The sequence below is a fragment of the Heptranchias perlo genome, chromosome 31 (assembly GCF_035084215.1).
Source record: "Heptranchias perlo isolate sHepPer1 chromosome 31, sHepPer1.hap1, whole genome shotgun sequence".
Lineage (NCBI taxonomy): Eukaryota > Metazoa > Chordata > Chondrichthyes > Hexanchiformes > Hexanchidae > Heptranchias > Heptranchias perlo.
In genome coordinates, this window is record NC_090355.1 from 9,133,069 (window position 1) to 9,159,141 (window position 26,073).

General features: G+C 43.8%; 1 protein-coding gene across 1 annotated transcript in view; it reads left to right on the top strand.

Annotated features, from left to right (window-relative positions):
* Positions 1-26,073, top strand: part of brinp1 (bone morphogenetic protein/retinoic acid inducible neural-specific 1) — an 87,480-nt gene that overhangs the window by 48,506 nt on the left and 12,901 nt on the right. The window contains exon 4 of the mRNA XM_067969416.1: positions 3,629-3,734. Within this exon, the coding sequence (XP_067825517.1) occupies positions 3,629-3,734 (106 nt within the window). The remainder of the gene's footprint in view (positions 1-3,628; positions 3,735-26,073) is intronic.

Sequence of the window (26,073 nt, forward strand, 5' to 3'; positions counted from 1 at the left end):
TGGCATTGACAGTAATAATCAGCAAATTCATCTTATTTTTGATACTGATTTGTGAAACTAAGTTAGGCTCACAGCCTATTGGCAAAAATTCATATCTAGACAAACTATGATAAAATAATAATCCATTTCTCAATTTACGTTGATTTTGGGAGGTTGCAGCCTCCATAAAATCCCACACAACTCCCCCACCACAGTTCAGTCATGTTCAAGTCCCTCGCGCACTCTGCTTGGGGAGTTCTATTTATATTTCTCACAACTGTGTCTGTAATGCAGGGTAAATCTGAAATGAGTCAGTCACTTTTTCTATGTTTTTTGACTGCAGGAATAGTTGATTGCAATTTGAAAGAAAGACTTGCATTCGTATAGTACCTTTCACAACCTCAGGACATCCTAAAGTACTTTACAGCCAATGAAGTACTTTTGAAGTGTGGTCACTGTTTTAATGTAAGGAATGTGGCAGCCAATTTGCGCACAGCAAGCTCTGACAAACAGCAATGAAATAAATGACCGGATGATCTGTTCTGGTGATGTTGGTTGAGGGATAAATATTGGCCAGGACACTGGGGAGAATTCCCCAGCTCTTCTTTGAAATAGTGCCATGGGATCTTTTACATCTACCTGAGAGGGTAGGCGGGGCCTCGGTTTAACGTCTCATCGGAAAGATTTGGGATTGACTGGTTCTAAAATTTTCCAGTTTGGTGAGTAGTTTGTACATTATCATTAATCTGGAAACATCAAGGGCAATTATAAATCAGAGAAGTGGTGCAGGAGTTCCAACTATTCAAGGGTGCTGCAGATTCACCTCTGAGTCCTGAGTTTGAACCTAGACCAGAATGATGGGATGAGACCTTCCCCTCTTCTAGCTGTAAGATTTCTTACAGAAATGAGCTTTCACCCAATTCTCAGCGGATGTGGCCTTGATAGCGCAAAGCCACCCAAAACCTTGATGCTTTGATGCTGGAACAGCGATGTTATGGGGCTGTATTTCTCGTGCAGGTATGCAAAACCTATACCACCACTAGTCCAATGATTGTAACCTTCTATCGAATTGAAATGAAGTGATTTATTTTTCCTTGTACACTGTCCAGCCTGAGGACACTCGCTGTATGCAGTAGGTACCTTGGGATAGATTTTCAATTTGTCACCCGGGCATAAAAACGGATAGGCCGTCCGTTATAGAAACTGCTCGAAATAAATGGAAACAAAATCCTTGCAATTTCTACAATGAGCGGCCGACTCGCAACAGTTTTACACCTAGGTGGTGAGTTGAAAATCTACCCAATCGACTGAACGTGAAAATTGCCCTGTTAATGGGCAGTAAACTGTTTGCATGGGTTTGCTTCAAGTTATAGGAACATAGGAACATAGGAACAGGAGTAGGCCATTCAACCCCTCGTGCCTGCTCCGCCATTTGATAAGATCATGGCTGATCTGTGATCTAGCTCCATATACCTGCCTTTGGCCCATATCTCTTAATACTTTTGGTTGCCAAAAAGCTATCTATCTCACATTTAAATTTAGCAATTGAGCTGGTATCAATTGCCGTTTGTGGAAGAGAGTTCCAAACTTCTACCACCCTTTTTGTGCAGAAATGTTTTCTAATCTCGCCCCTGAAAGGTCTGGCACTAATTTTTAGACTGTGCCCCCTACTCCTAGAATCCCCAACCAACGGAAATAGTTTCTCTCTATCCACCCTATCCGTTCCCCTTAATATCTTATAAACTTCAATCAGATCACCCCTTAACCTTCTAAACTCTAGAGAATACAACCCCAATTTGTGTAATGTCTCCTTGTAACTTAACCCTTGAAGTCCGGGTAAGTTGCCATGTATCTGAGTATATCTATGTGAAAATCCTGGGTCAAAATCCTGGAACTCCCTACCTAACAGCACTGTGGGAGAACCTTCACCACACAGACTGCAGTGGTTCAAAAAGGTGGCTCACTACCACCTCCTCAAGGGCAATTAGGGATGGGCAATAAATGCTGGCCTCGCCAGCGACTCCCACATCCCATGAACGAACAATAAAAAAAGAATCACAACTGTAACTTGGCAACTGTTAAGCTACATGACCATCGCAGCAACAGATTTTAGCGATTGCAGATGTGCAGTGAGACCTGAGGGAGGGCATGGGGGGGTGGGAAACTGAGTTTAAACCTGGGCATTGCCCTAACGTTTCATTGCAACAAAGCGATGGTCTCAGGAGAAACACTGCGGCTATGTACCGTTGTAGCAAAAAAAGCTGTTATTAGCAGTCACACTGTTCACATTATTCCCAAGTTCATTTATAATGTGTAGCCCTTGTGCTAGCATCTCTGATACACAGCAGCTTCTAAGATAACATGCAGTTCTCGCTGCTTCATTAATAAAGGTAGCATGTGGAATAGCCTCATTATAAAACAATCTTTACTAGAACAAGGTTGCTGCACAGTATCATAGCAAGGGGAGAGGTACTGCAGTTTCCCCGCAATTTTGGATTCATGCAAAGTAATACTAGACGTGTCTGTGTGCTTCGAGCTGCAAAGGAAGAATCTCTCATTGGTCTTTCCTATTTAGATCAGATGTGGAACTCGCAGTTAAAGAGACTCTATCCATTTTCCTGCTTTTCTGCTCAAAATTATTGAAGCCTACATTGAAAGTGAGAGAAAATTATAATAGCATTATCTCAGTCGTGCATGAATTCTTTAATTACTTTTTCCTGCCATATTCCCAATTTCCAGTTATCCACATTTTTATTACAGTAATCTGTGTCCTCGCAGACCTGCTGAAAAAGACTAATCAGGTGCAGAAAGGGCGCCAGCTAGATTAACCAAACCTGTCATTGAAACGAGCCAGCAGAGCATTGGACAAGAGACAACGCTTAATTATAGCCTGTGGCTTGATTGGCGAGGCATACCTTAAGATATGTTGGTGCTTCATCTACGTCAGCTGAGCAGGAACCTGAAGTGTCAGTGTAATGAGACGGGTCCTTCATTGTGGCTAGGGCTGCAGACATAGATTTGGGCAATTTGGTCGATGGCAGCTGGGCAAGCCAAGCCCCATCAGGACTGCAGATTAATGCAACCTCTACAATAGAAAATAGCTGTTTTGAGCTTCTGAGATTTGGGCTCCCAAGCTACTCGTAATCATATCTGCCAAGTTTATGGTCCCCACAGGGGAGTAGGGTTGCCAACCCTCCAGGATCGGCCTGGAGTCTCCAGGAATTGAAGATTAATCTCGAGGATGCTGGTGCGAGCAGCTCTGGAGAAAAATCAATGGGGCATTAGAAAAATTGTGTTTATTTTCATTTTCTTTGAACAATTCTGTTTATTAGTTATAAAAATATTGGAGATAGGTAAAAAGAATCATTCAATTGGGTAACGAAGAGTCTTTTCGCTTTCCAATTGTAATGGGGAAGGCAGTGCTCTGAGAGGATGGATGTGTCAGGCGACCAATGGCGGGAGTATGGGGGTGGGGCAGTTGGAGACAGGAGGTCATGCAATGAAACCTCCAGGGATACATTCAACCAGAGTTGGCAACCCTACATGGGAGTCGTTCTTTGTCAAACAAGTGGATAGGTTTAATTTAAGTTTAACTTGAGGATTTTGAGATTGTGCTGTTTTTGTAGTGTAAAATGTTTCTGTGTCACAGGTGACAGAGACTCGGACTGGACCTTTGGGGTGCAGCAGCTATGAGAACCTTGACTCGGTGAGTTCTGTTCTACTGCAGAGTCCTGAGAGCAGACTGCATTTGCAAGGTAAGTGCTAGGGAAGGAGCAGGGGGGAAATATCGATCGCGTTTCAGCGATTATACAAAGCATTTTTCTGACACATCTGGCTCCCATATTATGAGGCCAGTGTTAAATGAAGCGACTGTGGTCAGATAATGAAATGTTGGAAGGTCAACATCAGCCTGGAATGTCCTGATATGGCGTGACCGGCAAGTTACGCCAAGATTTACACCGGTTTCTATGCCGATCTTGCTGACTAATGACAACATTTTCTCCCAATCTCATTAGCATACACCAGAATGTTTTTAAAAAAAGCTTAAACAAGCAGAAATCAGCATAAACAATCGAGGCCCGAGGAAAGTATGGAATTCACGCCATATTCCTTTAAGTCCCTCTTTATGTATGAAAATTAAAAGCTTGAAGATAGCAAACCATTATTGATGCACATTAGGCACAGCAGGTTTTGGAAAATGCAATCATGGAAGCTTTAGAATCTTTAAGGTGACTCATTCTGATGCCATAAAACTGCTTTCAAACATACAGAAAATACAGCGCACGTTTCATTGAGGAGAAATAAAAAGCAGAGCTTAAAAAATCATCATAAAAAAACAGTATTATGACTTTGGGTCCTCCTCCGCTTAAAATTTTGGGCATCAATTTACAGCCTGTTCAGAACTGGCGTAAATTAAGAAACTTGTGTTCTCTGATCTTTTGCATGGGAGCGGAGCTATGTTAATGAGTGGCAGAAAGTTCTGGCAGAGATTTCATGAATCAGTTCAAAAGATCGAGGAAACTTGGACGCACCAACGTAATCACTTAAACGCAAATTTCCACCATCTTTTACTTCGGTGCAAGTTTCGAGGAAATTCCAGGCTGCCATTACCTAACTCAGATTGGCTTCATTTCATCAGGTCACCAGGATAGACATGGATGAGGAAGGCTAATTGGCCCATCCGATCTCATCCAGAAAAACCTACAGTTCCCGCAATGATGATATAAAGGGCATAAATAATTCCAGGGAATTTATTTCTACGACTCTACCTGTCAGCCCATTGCACATCATAAGATAAATGACCATGCATTAGTTTGAGCTGTGTCCTATTGCCATGTTTTAATTTGAAATGATAGCCTGGATCTATCTTTTCCATGCTGCTTACTATCTTATATCCCTCTGAGTCACCTTTCCATAGACATCTTAAATATGGGGTTTAACTGCTTTGTAGGACTCTCATTTTAATATAATTTGATGTTATTTCTGTGTCCCTGTTAATTTAATTTTTTTTTGTTTGAATGGCGAGCACTGATGATCTCAGTGGGGGATTGAGCTGGACCGAGTATCAAATCCATCATAAGAGGGAGCTCCAGTAACATCAGTAGAAGACAGTCATTAAGTTATAGGAACATGGGAACATAGGAACAGGAGTAGGCCATTTAGCCCCTCGAGCCTGTTCCGCCATTTAATGAGATCATGGCTGATCTGTGACCTAACTCCATATACCCACCTAGCCCCATATCCCTTAATACCTTTGGTTAACAAAAATCTGTCAATCTCTGATTTAAAATTAACAATTGAGCTAGTATCAACTGCCATTTGCAAAAGAGAGTTCCAAACTTCTGCCACCCTTTGAGTATAGAAGTGTTTTCCAACTTCCCGAAAGTCCTGGCTCTAATTTTTAGGCTATGTCCCCTAGTCCTAGACTCCCCAACTAGTGGAAATAGTTTCTCTCTATCTACCCTATCAGTTCCCCTTAATATCTTGGAAACGTCAATCAAATCACCCCTTAATCTTCGAAACTCCAGGGAATACAACCTTAGTTTGTGTACTCTCTCCTCCTAATTTAATCCTTAGAGTCCAGGTATCATTCTAGTGAACCTATGCTGTCCTCCCTCCAAGGCCACTATATCCTTCCTAAAGTACTGTGCCCAGAACTGAACACAGGACTCCAGGTGTGAGCTAACCAGGGCTTTATATGGTTGTAGTATAACTTCTACCCCTTTGTATTCTAGCCCTCTAGATGTAAGAACCAGCAATCCATTAGCCTTTTTGATTATTTTCTGCACCTGTCCATGATATTTTAATGATCTATGTACAAGGACCCCCAAGTCTCTTTGGACCTCTACTGTTTTGAGCTTTTCACCATTTAGAAAGTACTCTGATCTATCCTTTTTAGGTCTAAAGTGGATGACCTCACACTTGCCTACATTGAAATCCATTTACCACAGTTTTGCCCATTCACTTAATCTATTAATATCTGTCTGTAATTTTATGCTTCCATCTACACTGCTTACAATGCTGCCTATCTTTGTGTCATCAGCAAACTTGGATATGTGGCTTTCTATCCCGTCATCTAAGTCGTTAATAAATACAGTGAATAGTTGAGGCCCCAACACAGATCCCAGTGGGACACCACTAGTCGCATCCTGCCAATTTGAGTACCTGCCCATTATCCCTGCTCTCAGTCTGCTGGCGCTCAGCCAATTTCCTAACCAGGTCAATAATGTGCACTCAATTCCATGAGCTTCAACTTTAGCTAACAGTCTCTTATGGGGAACTTTAACGAATGCCTTCTGGAAGTCCATATGAACAACATTCCCCTGTCCACTACTTTAATCACCTCCTCAGGCATGACCTACCCTTTACAAATCCATGCTGGCTCTCTGCTCAGCTGAAAATTTTCAAGGTATACTGCAGCCTTTACCGAAGAGTAGAGCAGTCTGACACACGACTCCACGCGGGACCTGGAGTATAATGCTTGTGAGCTGCAATTGCAATGGTTAGGACACTGCTCATTTTCTGCGAGAGAAGAGCTGACCATCCCACCAACCCTGTTCATTTATTCAGCAGGTCTCAATGCTTGTGTGCAGAGTTGCGCCTTTCCCCAAGTCGACAGCAATATAATCAGGTCGCCAAGTAGTAGCTGCCCACTTGCCCCATCGTGAAACTTCTTTTGGTATTGTATCGTTTGATTCTGCAGGGGTGGGTGGGGAGGGAACGGGTCACAGAAAGAGTCCAGAAAGTGAGCTAATGCAGGAGGCAGTAACCAGTCATTTAGCCTGAAAAGAAGAAAGAGCTTCTTCATTCACTCCTTAAAACACAAACCTCCTGCCGAGAATTGCTTCCAACTGATATTTTTTGTGTGATTTAAAACATGTCTGTTGCAAATGGGAGGAGCTTGGTGTGATTGACATGGAGTCCAGATAATTGGGTTGACTTGTTACATCTTCTCTGACCTCCATGACTTTTTAAAAAATTGAAATCAAGAACCTGTGACTCCTACAATTAGGGTTGCCAAACCTCCTCTGGAGTCTCCAGAAATGAAAGATTAATCTGCTTGTCACTGCTGCTAGCAACCCAGGAGAAAAATCATAGGGGCCTTAAAAAAAATAGTTTTTTGTTTCATTTTCTTTGAACACTTTTGTTCAATAGTTATGAAAATATTGGAAATGGCATAAAAGATTGTTTGACTGAGCAGGGTGGGTGGAGTTGGTAACCCTACCTACAATGCCTGTGTTAAAAGTACGACTTTTGTCATATTACTTAATGTGAGTGTTTTCCAATTGTGTTGTTTAATGGGGTAAAATGCTACAGGACAAATAAGGTCACTGCAGAAGTTTTCACAACACAGCATGTTGCAGTTGTACAGGGCAGCTCAGCCCGTCCTTTCAATTTGGGGTCAATTTGCAATGGCTGTATAAACTGCCCAACAGAGGCTGTAAACTCTCGGAACCAAAATCAATATAATTACATCAACTGGAACAAAATCAGGGTGGCTTATCTGCCTTGATACAGTCTCATCTCTGCCCTAACATTACTGTCAGTATCATAGTCCACACTTAGAGTGAACTGTCATCTAGGGTTTCATCGAAATTTACACAGAATTAAACAGAAGGAGGCTGTTTAGCCCATTGAGCCTGTGGCAGCTCTCTGAAAGACTGATCCACTTACTCCCATTCCCCTGCCCTTTTCAAACACCCCTGAACATTTTCTTTTCAAATAGTTGTCCACTTTTTTAAAAGCTATTATGGATTTTGCTTCCACCAGTGTTTCTGGTAGGGCAATCCATGTTCTATCAACCCTCTGTGTTTAAAAATGCTCCTAATCTTTCCCTCAATTCTTTTGGTGCTAATCCTAAATTTATGTCCTATTGTTACTGTCTCACTGGCCAGTTTCCTTCCCCTTTAGCCAAGTCTGTTGTAAACCACCTAGGTGCCAGGGGTGGCAATAATGATGTTGCATCATACCCTTGAGATTCCTGGTGCTTGATGAATTGGAAGTACCATCCCTTCTAAATCATTTTGTTCATGATGAGAAAGAAAGAAAATGAATGTGTGGCAGTTTAATTCAAAGAATACCATGAATTAACCTATTTTTTGACGCATTGGTATTGTGCGGTAACGTGTCATACCATACACCCACTCGCTAAAGCTGCAATAAATTGTCATGCCTTATACTGTCAGTAAGAGAAACTCCAAAATTAATGTCACCAAGTAATGCATTCAGTAGTGAACGTAGTTTTTCCATTTAAAAAAAAATTACAGTCGTGTCAAGGATTTTATTACCATCTTTTCTGTTAATGGTCTAACAACAGTTCCTCTAAGCCAGCTTCTGTAAGCTGTACTTTTCTTAGTACAGCTTTCTCAGCTCTTTTAACTGTATGTCGCCAAACGCCACTTGTATTAATCAGATAATTGGAATTAATGTGGACTAACTGCATGTTACGCCTCCCAATACTCTTCAAAACGACAGACCTAACTCCCCTCCATGCGCCCCCTTCACGCACTAACCCCCCGCACACCACCACCCCTCCCCATCCCCACCCCCACAAACATATGATAAATATAATGGCAATACTTGTAATTGATGAAACACCCGAAATGACCATAGCTTCTGATGTGAAATGACGGATGATATGCAGCATTGAAATTTTTTCATGCTTAAAGATTTGACTAACTAATGACAATATTAACTCAAAATCAGAAGCCCCCTTGACTGAAAGGAGAGAAACCATTCACAAATCGGCAGGCGTCATTTCACTGAGCCAATTTTTCTCGGGGACTCGATAACAAATGTTGTGAGATACAGAGCTTAGATTGGTGAACTTTGGGGACCAAAGCTTTAGTTTCTCTCCAATTTTAAAAAGGTACTTGAAAGGCAACAGACTGTATCATCAATTAGAATCCTGTTCGGTATATAATTACCCTCCTTAAGGAGCGTTAAGTTGTAAAATAACCAAAAGAATGCAGCCAGGTTTGTTTCCTAATTAGAATCATGCATGGGAACGGAGAAAGGATAAAAATTTCACACTCCATCATCCAATGCTGATCCAAAAATAGGTGATAGTTATTATTCTTTGAACTCTTTCAAAATTCACTTCCATCCTGGTAATTGTGCTGTGACTGCAGAATTGATGAAAGGTTATTTAAAAGGCCACCATTTAATTTGTTAATGTTGGGGCAATGGCAAAACAAGACTTAATAACACAGTGCCTGCATTCAATTAGCTAAGAGGCTCTTTACTTGTGATGGATATTTCAATTAAAATGATGAAACGAGGTTTAGTTGCTTTGTGCATTGACTGTACTAAAATGACCAGAAGAAGTCACACTGCGTTAGCACTAACCGAGGAAGGTAGGCTGTTTGACAGACCAGGTGTTCAAAATCCACGTAACATTGAATCTGTAATTGCTGCATACTTGTCACAAAGTGATATATTTCCTTCTCTGACGCGTGGGCAAGGGTTGGGGAGTTGTATCTATTTCCATTTGCTTCTGCGTGGGCTCTGGTCAGTTCTCCAAGTGTTTTGGTATTTAATGTGGAGAAATGTATGGTAATGAGCATCAACATTGAAAATAGCAATTGCGTGTTAGATGGTTGTGTAAAATGCATCAGGAAAAATATCAGGGAGGAACAATAGATGTCCAAACTGGAAGTACCATCACAGTATACGGCAGTGGTTGCCAAGGCAACATGAATGGTTATAGCGTGTGAACAGATCCGTAGAAAAAGGATGATGGAGAGTGCTGCTACCATATAAAATCATTCTACATACTAAAAGATAAAGGCAACGAAAAGGACATTTTGTGTGAAATTCAGTTTCACCGTCAAGGCCGACCCTCATGATTGTATTGTAAATAATTGCTATTTAGACTTTGCATTATAAGTTTCATTTTTTAATCTATTTTATTGCAATAAGTTAGATAAAGTTTAAAAGTGTGACAGTGACAGGACAGCTGTGATTTGTGTTGTGGGAATCTTGCTGAATGAAAGAGTTCCAGGATGGTTTGAAAATCCAAGGCGAACGCACTTGCAGGAAGTATCTCCAGCCCCATTCACTCCAGACCACAATTACTGAGCTTGAGGAACATTTGGTCACATATGGGAGATGGAGGGGGTTTCTGGCACAGACATTCTGAGAGGTCACCCCACAGGCGGACAGAGTGGTAGGGGATGAAGATTGGAAGAGGGTGATCATCCACGAGGGTGGGAGGATGAGTCGGAAGGAAGTGCACACATATATCCTCCTATGGCATTGTTTTGGCATGTAAGTTTTTAAGACTGAACACTTGAACCAGGCGTGACGAGTCCACAATGCCTCTGCACCATGGACAAGGTGAGTTGAGTAGGCAGTCACTTCTCTAAACATCATTGTGAGTCCTAAATTGAATGTGGCCTCCCAGCTGCCAGGGGGTATAGACATAACAGGGTTGGTGCAGAAGCTCTTGGAGTGGGAGGGTGATCAGCCAGAAGTGATGGGACTAATGACACAAGGAAAAAATATGATTCAGGTCCTGCAGAACAGAAAGTTCCAGGAGTTAAGTGATGGACATTAAAGTTAGAAATCTCAGGATATCTACCTGTACCCTATGTGAGCCAGTACAGGAAGAGTTAGATCAGGAAGGATAAATGCTTGGCTAGAGACATAGAGCAGCATTTTAACTGTGAAAAACGGGTGGGTTGTGGTGGGGCATTGAAAATTGTAACAATTTCAAACCCGCCTCCAACCCGCCCGTTTCTGGTTTTCACTGGGACGGGATGAGGGGCGGGTGACCAACCCGCTCCCAGGAGGGGCATTAGTCACTTAAACATTTCAAGGAGGCTGCGGGCCTCCATTTTGAAAGGATTTGCAATTTTAACCTCTGGGGGCCAGGATTCACCTCTGGGGAATCCCCTTCTCCTTCACGCCATGTGAGAGGAAGCGAGAAGGCCCGAAACTGCAGGTAAGTGCCTTTCTGGCACAGCTTGTGGGCCCGGAGGAGCAGGAGTGCTTTCCCCAGGCCCAACAAGCCCACCTGCAGTGATCCCCCCAACGATCGCGACCTCCCCCCCCTCACCAACGATCGCAGACCCCCACGATGACTCCCGATCCTAACCGCCCCCCCCGCCTCGGTGACTGACCGCCGATGACTGACCTCCCTCCCGATGACTGACTCCGCCCCCCCCCCGTGACCCCTGTGCCCACCCATGCCCCTCCCCCCATCCATACAATCTAAGACTTACCTGAAGACTTACCTTTTCACGTCCTCTTCCTTGCTCTGCTCCCATCAGTTTCTCTATCAGGCTGGCCAGTCGGACAGCAAACCAACAGAAAAAAATAAAAGACGTCCTTACGTTAAAATCGTAAGGACGTCTGGGAAACCCGAACTTCCGTGTTTCCCGTCCGTGATTCGACCCCTGCCCAGCTCCGGGTCAAAATCCTGGCCATAGTTTAGGAGTGAAGGGTTCAGATTCCTTTTGACATTGGGATTATTTCTGGAGTTTTTTTGCATTGTGTTCGGGGCTCAATCAGTGTTGCTACTCCAACAAGGGAGGAAGCACAGCTTGACTTAATTCTGGGTAATGAAGCAGAGCAATTAAATCCTGTCGCCTCATCCACACAGAGCCTCGCACTCCCATTACCCCAGCCCTTACTGAGCTCCACCGACTGGTTATGTCAAAGCAAATTGGTTTAACATCCTTGTCTTTGATTTCAAATCCCTCCATGTACTAGCCCCAACTGTAAGTTACCACATGTGCTCAGTTCCTCTGACACTGGTCTACCCTCATCTGCTCCACTATCAGTGGTGGTTCTTTGAGTCATTACACTCCTACCCCCTGGAACTCTTCCCCCCCCGCCCAGCCCACCACTTCCCTCCCTATATTCAGAAGCCTCCTAAAATTTCTCCTTTTCGACTATGCTTTTGGTCCATCCCTTAATTCATTTCTTGTTTTATTTTCTCCCGCTCTCCCTTTGGTTTTGTGTCCACCTTTTTCTTCCATTCTGTTAAGCACACTGATGTTTTTCTGTACATGAGCGGTGTAGAAAGGTTAGTTGTTGTTATTATCTGAAAACTTACCCTTTACTGAAGCCCCCTGATCTGGTTATATTTTCGACCATCTCCAATAAAAGAAAGTCTATTCATGTCCGATAGACCTTCAACGACACCCCCATTTTGAGTCCACCACAATCAACATCTTGGGGGTAACCATTGACCAGAAATGTAACTGGACCAGCCGTATCGACACCGTTGCTACAAGAGTAGGGCAGACACTTGGTATTCTGCATTGAGTAGCACATCTCCTGGTCCCTCAAATGCTCTCCACCAACTACGAAGTTCAAGTAAGGAGTGCGATGAAATAGTCATCACTTGTTTGAATCCCTCTAATGAGGTATCTGCACAAAACAGCCCAAACCACAGTCACAAAGGACATACTCTGTGACTGTGCTATGTTATTCCTCCTTGACATGGTCAATCACACCATCCCCTTCCAATGCTTCTCCTTCATAGTCCAACTTGGTGGGACTGTCCCTGTTTGGTTCCATTGTCAACTATCCAATTGTAGCCAGATCTTCTCTAGCGATAGCTTCTCTCTGCACCCTAACACCATCACTTTGGGAGTCCTTTAAAGATCTATCCTTGGCCCCCGACCTTTTGCCATCCACATGCTACCCGTGGACAACAACATCTGCAGACATGTAGTCAACCTCCACATGTTCAGTGATGATGCCCAACTCCACCTGTCCACCACCTCTCTAATCCGCTCCACTGCCTTTGTGCTATCAGATTGTTTGTCCAATATCCAGCTTGATATTGGGAAGAACAAAGGTACCACCTCCCATCAAACTCTTCCTCCTGTCCACCGACTCCATCCCCCGTCCTGACCACTGTTTCAGACTGAATCAGACTGTTAGCAACTTCAGCATCCTGTTTGACCTGGAGTGGAGTTTCTGACCCCATATCTTCCTGTCACAAAGATTTCCTACTTCTATTTCCGCAATATTGCTCACGTCTGCCTCTACCTCAGCCCATCTGCCACTGGAACTCTCATCCCTACCTTTTTGACCTCCAGACTCCACTATTACAATGCTCTCCTGGTTGGCCTCCCATCCTGCACCCTCCATGAACTTCAGCTCACCCAGAGCTCCACTTCCTGAATCCTATCCCGAAACAAGTCCCAGTTGCCCATCCACCCTGACCTAATTTAGCTCCCGGTCCCTCAACACCTCAGATTTAAAATGCTCATCCTTGTGTTTCCCTGACTATGTTCTTTTGTGCACCTACCTTCTTTCATTACCACCATTCTCAGGCGTGCCTTCAGCTCCCTAGGCACCATACTTTTGGAATTCACTCTCTAAGCTCCTCCGCCTCTTCATCTCCCTTTCCTCTTTCAAGATCGTCCGTAAAACCCATCCACCTTTGGCTACCCCTTCTAACAATTCCTCCTTTGGCTCAGTATCGGTTTCTCCTTGTGTTTCTGTGAAGCACCTTGGGATGTTCTTCTATGTTAAAGCCACAGTATAATTGCCTGTCATTATTCTTCTTGTTACCAATTGTGACTTAGTATAATTTTTGACTTTGCAACAAACTCAGAGATCATGTTATGTCACAATTTGTAATCATGCAGTGTAACTCAGTGGCTGTATCTGCACCCATCATTGCATCCATCACTTCCAGAGCAATGAATCTAAATCAATACTCTGTGGTATGAACAGAAGTGTAGAACTGATTTGAGAGCTGACATCTTGAGGTTTAGTCGACAGTTCAAAATATCTGCCTTGGTTTATAATGCCATCTGAGCAACCCCCACCCCCACCACCCCACAGTGATTTCAGCCTGATAAACACTCCTTGGTATCCATCATACTGTTGTCAAATTGTTGGTGCTGTATCACATCAGGGATTCCTCTTCCAGTATTGGCAATTAAACAAGCAATATTCCCCTAGTAAACTTAATGAAATTACTTGGAAAGCTACTTTCTCTTTGTTTAATAAATAGAGAATATTGTGCCATCATTGCAATAGTAAAAACATTATCTTGATGCACCAGCAGTGAAAGAAAGACCTGCATAGAAATTTCCGCACAGAAGCAGGCCATTCGGCCCAAGTGGTCTGTGCCGGTGTTTATACTCCACACGAGCCTCCTCCCACCCTACTTCATCTAACCCTATCGGCATAACCTTCTATTCCTTTCTCCCTCATCTAGCTTCCCCTTACATGCACCTATACTATTCGCCTCAACCACTCCATGTAGTAGCGAGTTCCACATTCTAACCACTCTCTGGTTAAATGCTTTCCTGCCCCAAATGGAGACGATTCCCCTTTAAGGCACTCGCTCCTTTAAGGAAAAGGTGCAAGAATAATTCAGTGAAAAGACCTGACTGTGTGGATTATGCGGTGCTCATAGACCAGTTTTGAATAGCTTGTTTTCAGAGCAACGCCTCAGTGCTGCTACCAATAGTGGTGCTGAAAACAGACTGCACACATCAGCATTGGAGTAAATGTGCTTAACAGCTCCATTTGATAAAGAAATACATTTGCCGCAGGGAAAATTCTTTGAAAATCAGACTGTAATTGTCTTGCTGTCAGTGGTTTCTTCTCAGAATGATTTAATATAAGTTTTGGTGCCTTATTTGTTTGCAAAGTAACATTGGTCTGAATTGCTAGCCTCCTTCCTTTTCAAATAATGTTTTTCTTGTTTTCTTGATTCGACACCCCTTCCGCTGCCACAAGTACAACATTCATCAACCAAGAGGCAGGCAGGTAGGTAATCAGGTCACCTGCCTTTGCCAATTTGTTGCTACTCCCTACCTCTGTGGAAAATATTGATTTCTTGTTTGGATATGTGTTCTACTGGGCACCCTCAGTATGTTATAGTCATTATTCAGATGTGAGCCTTGACAATGAGAACAACTCTCCGAGAACTCTGCATTCCTCCAACTCTGGCCTCTCATCCTTCCCCTCACTACCACCCTTCACACCACCATTGGCACCCGTGCCTTCAACTGTCTATCCCTAAGTTCTGGAATTCCCTCCCTAAACCTCACCGCCTCTCTCTCCCCCTATAAGACCCTCCTTAATACGTATCTGTTTGACCAAACTTTTGTTCACCTGTCCTAATGTCTCCTTTGGCTCGGTGTCAATTTTTGTCCGATTACGCGCTTGTCAAGTACCTTGGGACATTTTACTACGATAAAGCTGCTATATAAATGCAAATAGTTGTTGAGTTCCAATGGGCTATCAAACCTAATCCTGGCCCCGCCACCAATCAATCATGCGCTTCCAGCAAACATTATTGGATAATGATCATGAGCAGTAAATCATCTTCTTTCCTGACCCAGGCATGCAAATGCCAATTGTTGCATCCTTTAAGACCAGGCCGGGTAAAACCACCTAACTCGGTGCAGACGACAGATCAGATTTGCTACTCTGTATGGTTCAGCTACTCACTGGCTAAATCTGTTGAGCCATTGGCAAGCTGACTTTTGCCAGTGTCGAGTGATCCTGACTAACCCACTCTCCAATTTTTCTCTCTCACCCCGCAGCTCTGCATCCGTCCAGTGTGAAAACCTACAGTAACAACAGCACTCATATCCAATTATAGATGGAGAGTTTCTCTCACTGCGCTACATAGGCTGAGTCCGTGGAAATTGGACCGGCACACATCAGTCCCTTCTGTGTTTCCTCAGCGTTTTCGTAAGACTCAATCTATTTTAAGACCATTTGGTCACCAGAGAGCAGAGTAATCCTATAAAAATTGGCGTAACTATCGATGATGTGGTTGAGAGTAAAAATACTTTGCAGCTTTTAAACTGTTTGATGGGCATTCTGTTTCAGGCAACCAAATCAATTCTAACAAGGTATGCCCGGGATAAAATTAAGTTACAGCAATTTTTGCAATCTAGCCAAGGGAGGAATGGAAAGAAAATGGCTCTTTGATTTCGAATATTAGGTAGAGAAATCGTTTACACAGTTAATAATCAGCAGTTTGTTCAACTGATGGCTTGTCAGACTACCTTATTGGAACTGCACCTAGCTTTGGTTTCTGAGATTAATTGGCCCATTATTTCTTTGGGAAGCTTATTATTTAGCTATAGTTTATTTGTGCGAGTTTGCTATGGGTATTAGGCAGAATTTAATTTCCTGGTGTATAATACTGAACTCGTTGTTGAAAAAGCCCAGGAGCGACCAAAGAAAATCATAAAGGTCAAGGCAGCACGTTGGCTGTATGATCAATGCCCTTAAGCTACGGCAGCTCAGCTTTCACTGCAACCCAAAGGGAAGGATCATTCCAATTCTTCATGTGTAAGGCTTCCTTAGCCAGAAAGCAAGCAAGCTATGTTGCAGCTGTGTTCCATTCTGTGTTCCAAAACGAGAACGTGATGAATGAAAGTACATGAGGCTGATGTCGTGGTGCCTCTGAGTAATGTAATGTCATCACCAGCATTAACCCACACTATGCAGTGCTATTTCAACTGCTATGGTCAAACTCCATTATTGAGTTACTCCTGTTTGGTGTAACCATATCTTAGTTGCCAGCCGGAACCTCAAGTGACTGAATGGGTTTCAACTCCTTTCTGTTGTATTCTACATCCTGTCAATATAGGATGCAGTGTGCATGATTTTTTCTGCTCTTCATCAGGCTTGCTTCAACTTGTTGATAGTTGCCATTATTGATATTGGCCAATATGGTTTGGTTCACCTTCATTGAAGATTTGAGATGACAAGAGGTCACGATGACGTGAACCCAGCTGCCATTCCAAATCTAACAAATTTGTATATTGAGTTGCTAGTGGAGTGTGTTGCTGAATGAGTTAATGATGCATGTTTCTTACAGTGGTTCACCATTTTCTTTTTTTCAAATATGGTTAGGAGCAATATTTTTTGTGTGCTGATCATGATGCAATGCAATTATTTACTTTGGTCCCAGTGTCAGCTTTCAGCACTCCCCAGTCAGAGAAAAAGAGTAAAACTTTTTTTTCTCTGACCCGACAATATACCTTAGCAGCAATCTAAAAAAAAACAGTACGAACACCTTGGGCAATTTTCTAGGGATCAAGGGATATGGGGAAAAAGCGGGAACAGGGTACTGAGTTAGAAGATCAGCCATGATCGTTTTGGATGGCGGAGCAGGCCCGAAGGGCCGAATGGCCTACTCTTGCTCCTATTTTCTATGTAAAAAAAAAAGGCATCTGGTGTCACATCAGTCATCTTTGTGCCTCTCGGAGCACAAATGCCAATTTTGAGACAATTTGCATCAAATCACAGGCTGCAGACTCGCAACTACCAGAGCTAATTTTACATTTTACCCATCAAACGATCCAACAATATTCAAACTAAGGTTATAGAGGCAAATTAATTCACTGCGCCTCCCAATTCCCATAACTACCTCATTTTTCAATAAAAATTAAATAGCTGCATGCTGAACAAATTGCTCAAGGAGAAAGTACCATAGTATCAGGTTTGTGCAGTTTTGGTAAAAGATTTTTAGTCAGTTAACTTTCATTCTTCATGACAGTCCCCAGAAAAGAATGTGAAAGGGAATCGACTGTAATTCTGAAGTGTTGATTGATTAGTGAATGAAACAAGTATGGAACAATTATTTTCCAACCACTTCCGCTCAATTTAAAAAAAAATTAGGACCAAATTTAATGCACTCAGTTTTTGTAGCACAATAAGGATATCAGTGAGTGGAATTAAAATGAAGGTGGATTAAACTGAACGAATTACAGTGCAAATGCCTCACCCCCTCTTTAAAAATGTCTATGTATTATAAAACAATCTTTTGTATGGCGCATTCTTCCTGTCCAAAACCATTACTTCCCATTGTCACGATTTCTGGTCCTGCTTTTGTGTTAACGCTTAACATTGCAAATTGCAAAGTCAACATTTCCCATTCAATTTTTATATGTTAACTGTCACAATATAGTTGCAGGCTCTGGCCGCTAGGTAGCTCTGTGGAGTGAGTTTCTGAAATCTCCAACCTTACTCTGTTGCCATATAAAAAAAGACCTTGTTCATCAACTAACAGTAGAAACACCATGGGCAATTTTCTAGTATATAAAGAATTTAATTAACTTGAACATTCTTTTATTAAGTTCAGTCTTTCTGATGGGCGATGGTTATTGGGCAGTAGTTTTATTTAACCAGGGAATTGGACTCAGAGGACTTGCTGACTCAGAACATATTGAAGAAACAGAATTAGTGCATGCATTTGAACTTCAAGCACCCCGAGGTCATTCATTATCAGTTGTGATGTGCAGCTCACTCATAGTTAGGTTCAGGGATATTGACCCTCCCTCCTGGAAAATTGTCAATTATTCTTCACATAAAATTAATTACAAAAAATTAAACATAAAAATGTGGTATTAAAATTAGTTAATAGTTCTATATGTACTGTTGGATTTATTTTGAAGACTTAATGATGGTGGCCCCCAGTTCAACTTCTGAGATAATTACAAGGTGTGCCCTCTGCTGTTTGTTTATCGTCGCTTTGTGTTTAATATAGTGTATAGACACACCGGATTTCCAACTCGACTAATGATCATATGATTTGATATGGGAAAATCAAAGCACAAGTCATAGTTGGAACTTGTTGAGTTAGATAGAACATGTATTTGGTTCGATGTCCACTTGTGTATATCTAGCATATAAATAATGCAGATACTGATGAGTGGAAGAATCCAGGGTACACTCCACAGTTCCTTACTCTTCAAGGTATGGCACGACTGCAAGCAATAATGACGCATTTGTTCCCTAAATCGTGCAATGATTTGGCTGCCATTAAATGAAGTGACGTGGACACAGGATGATATCCTATTATGAGAAGCAGTGCCAAGCAGCATCATTGCTCACAAAGAGATTAGAGAGTTTGCTGTAACCAATGCATTTTTGGCATGACAACAGGGTTCTGGCTGAATGAAGAGTTAACCTCACTGGATAAACATAGGGAAATTCTTATTACATAGAATTATATCGAATGTACAGCACAGAAATAGGCCATTCGGCCCAATTGGTTCATGCTGGTGTTTATGCTCCACACGAGCTTCCTCCCACCCTACTTCATATAACCCTATCAACATATCCTTCTATTCCTTTCTCCCCCATGTGATTATCCAGCTTCCCCTTAAATGCATCTATGCTATTCGCCTCAACTACTCCTGGTGGTAGCGAGTTCCACATTCTTGCCACTCTCTAAAGAAACTTCTCCTGAATTCCCTATTGGATTCATTATTGGCTATCTTATATTTATGGCCCCTAGTTTTGGTCTTCCCTCAAGTGGAAACATCTTCCCAACGTCTACCCTTTCATAATCTTAAAGACCTCTATCAGGTCGCCCCTCAGCCTTCTCTTTTCTAGAGATTGGAGCCCCAGCCTGTTCAGTCTTTCCTAATAGGAAGGATAGACACCTACAACAACGCAGCACTCCTCAACACTGCAATGGAGTGTCATCCCAGGTTAAGTGCTAAAATTCTGGACAGGGGGCTTGAAACCATTTTCTGATTTGGAAATGAGACCTTACCAACTGAGCCAAGCTGACACTAGAAAAAGAGGCTCCGTTAACAGTCGCTGTTAGGTTAATTTTTTGGGGGGAGTGGGGTGCAGGTCCGTTCTTTTGTTTTGGTGTCTGTGAGAATCAAATGTTGCAGAGATTGTGATGTGTGTTCCTGTATAGAGAGAGCTCCCACATGCCATTGATATATTTTTGGAGGGTGTGTTGCCCTCTACTTTTTGCCACAGCTTTTATTTCCCTTCTAGTGTCTTCTCGGCTGTGAACATTCTGTAGATTCAAGGTTGAGAAGCAGTCAACTTGCTTCAAATGTGATAGCGGGCATCGCTTTTCAACAGCTGGCTAGAAAGAAAGATTTGCATTTCTACAGCACCTTTCGTGACCTCAAGTCGTCTCAAAGCACTTTACAGCCAATGAAGTACTTTTAAAGTGTGGTCACTGTTATAATGAGGGATACAAAAGCAACCCAATGAGGCTCCCCTTCAAATTTGTACTCCTGTCTGTGAGGATATGTCTCAACCCCTGCTTTTAGCACCAACTGTGCTTACCTCAAGATGGCTGTGGGGCAAATTAACCAATTTGATCTGCAACACAATTTCCAAAAAGGAGCAAGACAATTCAAATGCAACAGTGATGTTACAACCCCGGACACATAATTATCCATACAGTTGCCAACCCCTGCCCCACCTTCACTCTGTATCTCTTCCTTCGACACCAGTTGTATGTGGCTAATTATTTCGATTTTGCCCCCATCTGGCATTAGGGATTTTTTTTGTATTTCAAAAGCTTTAAAAAAAAATGTAACCTGATGTCAAGCAAAATAATGAAGCATCAGCACTCTGCACCATAAGCAAATTAGTAGTACATTTCACTCCCCCGGTGCCCCTAACCTGAACTGTGCTGTTGTGTCAAATGGATGTCGTAGGCCTCCTCACAGAAATAGAGGTAAATCGGAGAGGAAGGTATCCCAGAGCTTCTGGCTTAGACCTTCAGTGACCTCCTCGAGGCAACTATTGTAGAGGTCTGGGAGGAGGATAGCCAGCGTCCTGCTCTCAGCCACCAGCACACCCGGAAAGTAAATAAAAGGATTTGTACCTCACACAGGAGGGAATAAAAAATTAAGTTTCTATAGCTTTTCAAATGATATGTAATCTTTATCTATTTCATGTGCGAAAAAGTAGAAGAAATATTTTCTAATGAAAAGCATATTGCAGATGAGAGGTTCCAGTCTTGGCTTTGCGGATATCAGTGTGAAGTTACATTGAGCAGGTGGTGAAGGTTACGTGGGGTGTTACGTGCAAAGGTTTGTTGAGTGGTAATGGCGCTGACAGCAACCCAAGCACAGATTATCCTACCTCCCCGATCGTGGGAGAAACTGAGGTATTGAAGGCAACGCGGAGAAGACAAATATAAATTAGAAAAAAACACTTTGGCATTTTATTATTTGGGAGTGCTCTAGAAAATGGGGGCGATCAGGCTTCCATCCAAAAACACCAAGTTATAACGAAAGAATCTCTGAAGCCATGCAGCCCGGAAGGGTCTTGAGTTTGATTCCTGGTCTTTAGGTATTGAATTGTTTGTTTAGAGAGCATCTGTTGGTGTTAGAGTAGTTTTATTAGCATGATATTCATGCTTTCATGTTGCCATCGCAGTCCATTTGCTGAAAGCTGGACAAGAGTTTCTCTTTACCTGCCAGCACCGCAAGGGTTAAAAACGGAAGGAAAGATATTTTCACTCGAGACATGCCCCCTTTTGAAGCAATCTTTAGTTTCTTTTCTTGACCTGACTGTTCACTGTGAACCTGAAGAATGAAGGCTCTTTAATGCTACGCTGCTGGGCAATCAAAATAATTATATTTCCCACAAGCTCCCAGCTACCTTATTTCTTTGAAAGAAAGATTTACAATTTCCATTGTGTACAGAGTGTATTAACTCTTGGGAACGTAGCCTGCAAAAAAATACATACAGCAGCACCTGCCTGAGAGTGATTACGTGGCTGTGATCTCACCCGTGGGTTCCGCCAACGTTAAAAACCATAAGGCCAAAGTTGTAATGGTTTGTAATTGTTCTCTGAAGCCCATTTTTTCCCTCATATTTCCCTTCCTGAAGGGACTGACTCTCACTGAGGTATGATCCTGGTCTCAATCCCCCTCCATTAACTCAGACAATTGACCATTCTACTATTGTTGGACAAGACAGAATGGGGGTTAAATTGGATAATGCCTGAAAACAGGCGTGGGGATCACAGTACACGATTAACCTGCGCCCATTCATAGTGATGCAGGCAGCCCATTACGTTTGTCCTGCCTGATGATTTAAATGATTGCTGCGTGCAGCCAGCTCTACCTGCGTTTTTAATTGGCTGCACGCATCAGCAGGGGGCCCGATATCGCGAGTGGCTTGTGCTACTTAAAGGCAGCCTGCACCTCTTAAAGGGGAGGTGTATTGTGACGACAAGAAGTGGTGGAAGTCAATTGTGAACTGAATCTGTGCTGTAATATATTGAAGAATGGCTCAACATGCAAGAGAGCGTGCACCATGGTTCTCTGAAAATGCACTGGAGGCCTTGGTGCAAGAGGTGGAGAGAAGGAGGGACAGAAGGCCGTCCAGACGTCTGTTGAAGCGGCAGTGGGAGCAAATAGAGGAGGAGATAAATGCCAGGAGCATAGTTCCAAGAACATGGATGCAGTGCAGGAAGAAGTTCAATAATTTGACACGAGTTGTCAACGTGAGTGAGCTCAATCTTCAAATGGCATATCGTACCAACTGCACCACAAGCTTCATCCACTGTTCAATGCACCACATCCCCATCATTCACCTAACAACAATCTCCATCAATCAGTACTCAACCCTTCAATTCATATCCTCTACCTCACCCTCACACACTTAGCACTGTTAGAAGCCTCACACCCACAACTCACAGCTCACACACATTGGCAGCTATTCAACCATGACAGCCACATCACCCAAACATATTGCAGGACACTCACTGACACACTTCCCACTTTCTTGCAGGAGAAGGTGGCGCATAACAGGAGGCAGCGACAAACAACTGGAGGAGGACAAGAGCGCCGACATGTTTTAACCCCCATGGAGGAGACAGTGCTGGCCATCATGGAAAGGGGCATCGCTGAGGCCGAGGCCGCTGGCGGTGCTGGAGGGATCGATGATGAGGGTCTCTGCATACCTAATCCTCCTTTTCTGATCCCACTTCTCCCACATCCCACAATCTTCTCTGATTCACAAGCTGCAGATGGTGTAAGCACGCACTTCTTACTTTCTCCTCTCCCCTCACCACAACCCAACCCTTGTCCCTTTTTCATTTCAGATACCCAAGAACTGGGACGATTCCCGTCAGAGGAGGAAAAGGAAGAAGACAATAATGATGAAGACGCACCGTCACTCGATCTTAAACTCGCAGCCAACAGCTCAGGGACTGACACTGCGTGTACTTTAGATGCTAAGATAGAGGAGGGATCTGCATGTGGTGAGACACCGGGCACAATTGCGCAGGAGCCAGGGCGGGGGGAACGGATATCGCAGCTGCCAGCTCTCCGGAGGAATCTATTCTCCAACAGATCACCAGGATTGCTGAGGTGTCGTCCCGGGAGAGCGGCAGTGGCTCCATGGAAGAGGAACCTGCTATCCTCTCTCAGGATGACAGCATTCCTGCTCCCACCCCTGCCACACCACCTGTTGCCTGTCACTCTGTTGCCTGTCACCCAGCCAGCCAGCCAGCCCAGACTGCTGCAGCCCAGGCTGACCTGGTGCAGTCTGAAGCCGGGCCCTCTAGACCCAGAGCTGCTCGAGGTCGTGCTCCAAGGCCATCTGCGGCCTCCTCAATTGAAGGTCAGCAGCCTCCCACCTCCCATGCTACAGCCACTGAGTAAGCACCTCATAGGAGCACTAAGAAAGATAAAGGCACACGGAAGGCAGGCATTAAGGGTGAATAGCTTCATTTTGTATCTATAACTTTGTGAGTGAATTGACAAAATGTGGATTTGAATTTGCATTTGGTGGTAGTTTTTATTTCTGCGGCGAACTAAGGGAGGAACCAATAAGTGTAATCATAAAGAGGACGATGTGATGGTCAGTGAGGGAGGAACGGTGAGTGTGGCACTGTTGGTGCATCGGGGAGGTGTAGTTGAAGTTTCTAGTGTCGCTCGTGAATAATCTGATCACGTAGAGCCCTGGCGGAAAGGGCCTGTCTACGTTGTAGCCTCGCTACCTCTTCCTCCATTTCCTGTTGCACTTCCTCCTCTTCCTCCTCTTCATGCTCCTCAGGTTCTCCCCTGGTAGGCGGTGGCAAGGGCTGTTCCCTCATAACAGCCAGTTTGTGCAGCATGCAGCATGCAACTACAAATCTCAGCTGAGTACTGCTGAGCTCCTCCAGGGTGGTCCAGGCAGCGGAAGTGTTGCTTGAGGATGCCTATAATGTTCCTTGTGGCAGCACGGCTCTCGCTGTAGGCCTGCTGAGCACGTGTGCATGGGTTCCTGACCGGAGTCATGACCCATGTCATGAGGGGATAACCCTTGTCACCCAGTAGCCAGCCTTTGACTTGCCGCGCTGGTTCAAATACAGGTGGAACAGAGGACTGCCGCAGAATGAAAGAATCATGACTGCTGCCAGGATAGCAAGTATTCACTTGCATGATGCACTGCCTGTGGTCATACACCAGCTGCACATTGAGGGAGTGGAATCCCTTTTTGATCATGAATATATCCGAGTTCAGATGAGGGGCACGCAAGGCAATGTGCATGCAGTCAATGGCACCCTGCACCATGAGGAAGCCTACAATGTGAGCAAAACCTCATGCTCGCTCCTCCTGCTTGCTTCTGGCAAGAGGGCAAGAGATGGATGTGTTTCTCATTCCCAAGAGAGCATCAGTGACCTCCTTTATACAGCAGTGCACTGCAAATTGCAAGACATTGCTTATATCTCCAGCAGCAGCCTGAAAGGGGCCAGAGGCATTAAAATAAGGGCCACGGTCACCTTGACAGCCATAGGCAATGCTGCCCTTGCCCTGCTTTGAGGCTGCAGTTGTGGCTGAAGCAGTTGACAAATTTCAGGCACGACCTATTTTGCAAACTGAAGACATCCGATGCACTGGTCGTCGCTGAAGTTGAGGAAAGAGAATTGCTGCCTGAAGACCCTCTGCGGATATGGCCGCCTGCTGAGTGCCCTGCTCCTCCTCCTTCTCCCTGTTCTAACAGCTTGTCCTGCTCTGCGGGGCCTCTCTCCATTCTCCCAGTCATGTTCAATTCCCAGAGGAAGCCCTACCAGGCCACCCATGTCTGGAAGCAACTTTTTTCACCATGCCACTAAAAGTACTGCAAGACCAGCCAGACCACTCACTTAAACTTTAGCCAAGTATAAGAAACCCCCAAAAACGTGTGCAATTGCACCTTCAGCCAGAATAAATAATCCAGCAACTAAGCTGTGAGTGCTTCATGATCCCTTTAAATAGCACTGGCGGGTGGGGTCCTTCATGCCATTTAATGTTGTGTTTAGCTGTGCGATGTCAAGACAGGGCATTGGGTGGAGAGTGGAGTTGTAAAAAGGACAGCGGTGGCTTCAAATCAGCATTGCACATTGATTCGCGTCATAATCTCCCTACTCTTCATGTTGCCAGCAGTCGTTAGGTGCATGCACAAATGCCTTTACCAAGTTGGCGTCCTGCGCACTTCCCATTGGAAGTGTGTGCCTGCATCTCAGACCCAATTTAACCTCTATGAGTGGTGACTGTCCTCACCTCGTGCCTGCACATGCGTACTTTCCAGCATGGGTCATTGGATGGCGATCTGCAGCAGGAAGCCAGTCTGTGTTCTTTCCCTCCCCTCCCCAATCCAGGACTGCTGATGCTATATGTAGCAGCCCTATTGTCGTCCCTTCTGAGGTGAGCTAGCTAGCACAAACTAGGGGCCAAACCAAGTACATTCCTAATCTGAACGGCTCACTCACTTACCAGACAACGTGATCACCAACAAGCTGTCCCTAAGCTTATTTGATGAGATGTCAGGCTCCAAGTCTCAGTTATTTTTCCCTGACAGCATCTGAAAATGCTTTGGGTTTAGATGCTTTTTCGGAACTCTTAAATGAATGCAGTTCTGGCAAAGGGTCTCAACTCAAAGGATTACACTGTCTTTCCTCTTTTCAGGTTCCAGTGGAGCTGTCACTCATTTGCAGTAGTTTCTGTTTTTATATCATACGATATATTTGGATGAAGAAAGCCCTTCAGCCCATTGATTCCCATCCTTCCAGAATACTATCCTACCATTTGGCCATTGCAATGTTTAGCTTGTTCCCTCAGTAAGTCCAATGGTTGATTTAGCTTGTTCCCTCAGTAAGTCCAATGGTTGATTTAGCTTGTTCCCTCAGTAAGTCCAATGGTTGATTTAGCTTGTTCCCTCAGTAAGTCCAATGGTTGATTTAGCTTGTTCCCTCAGTAAGTCCAATGGTTGATTTAGCTTGTTCCCTCAGTAAGTCCAATGGTTGATTTAGCTTGTTCCCTCAGTAAGTCCAATGGTCTTGGTTTCAACCAATCCAGTCCAACTGCCCATCATCCTCTATGCAAAGAAAGACTTCTCCACACCTACCCTAAA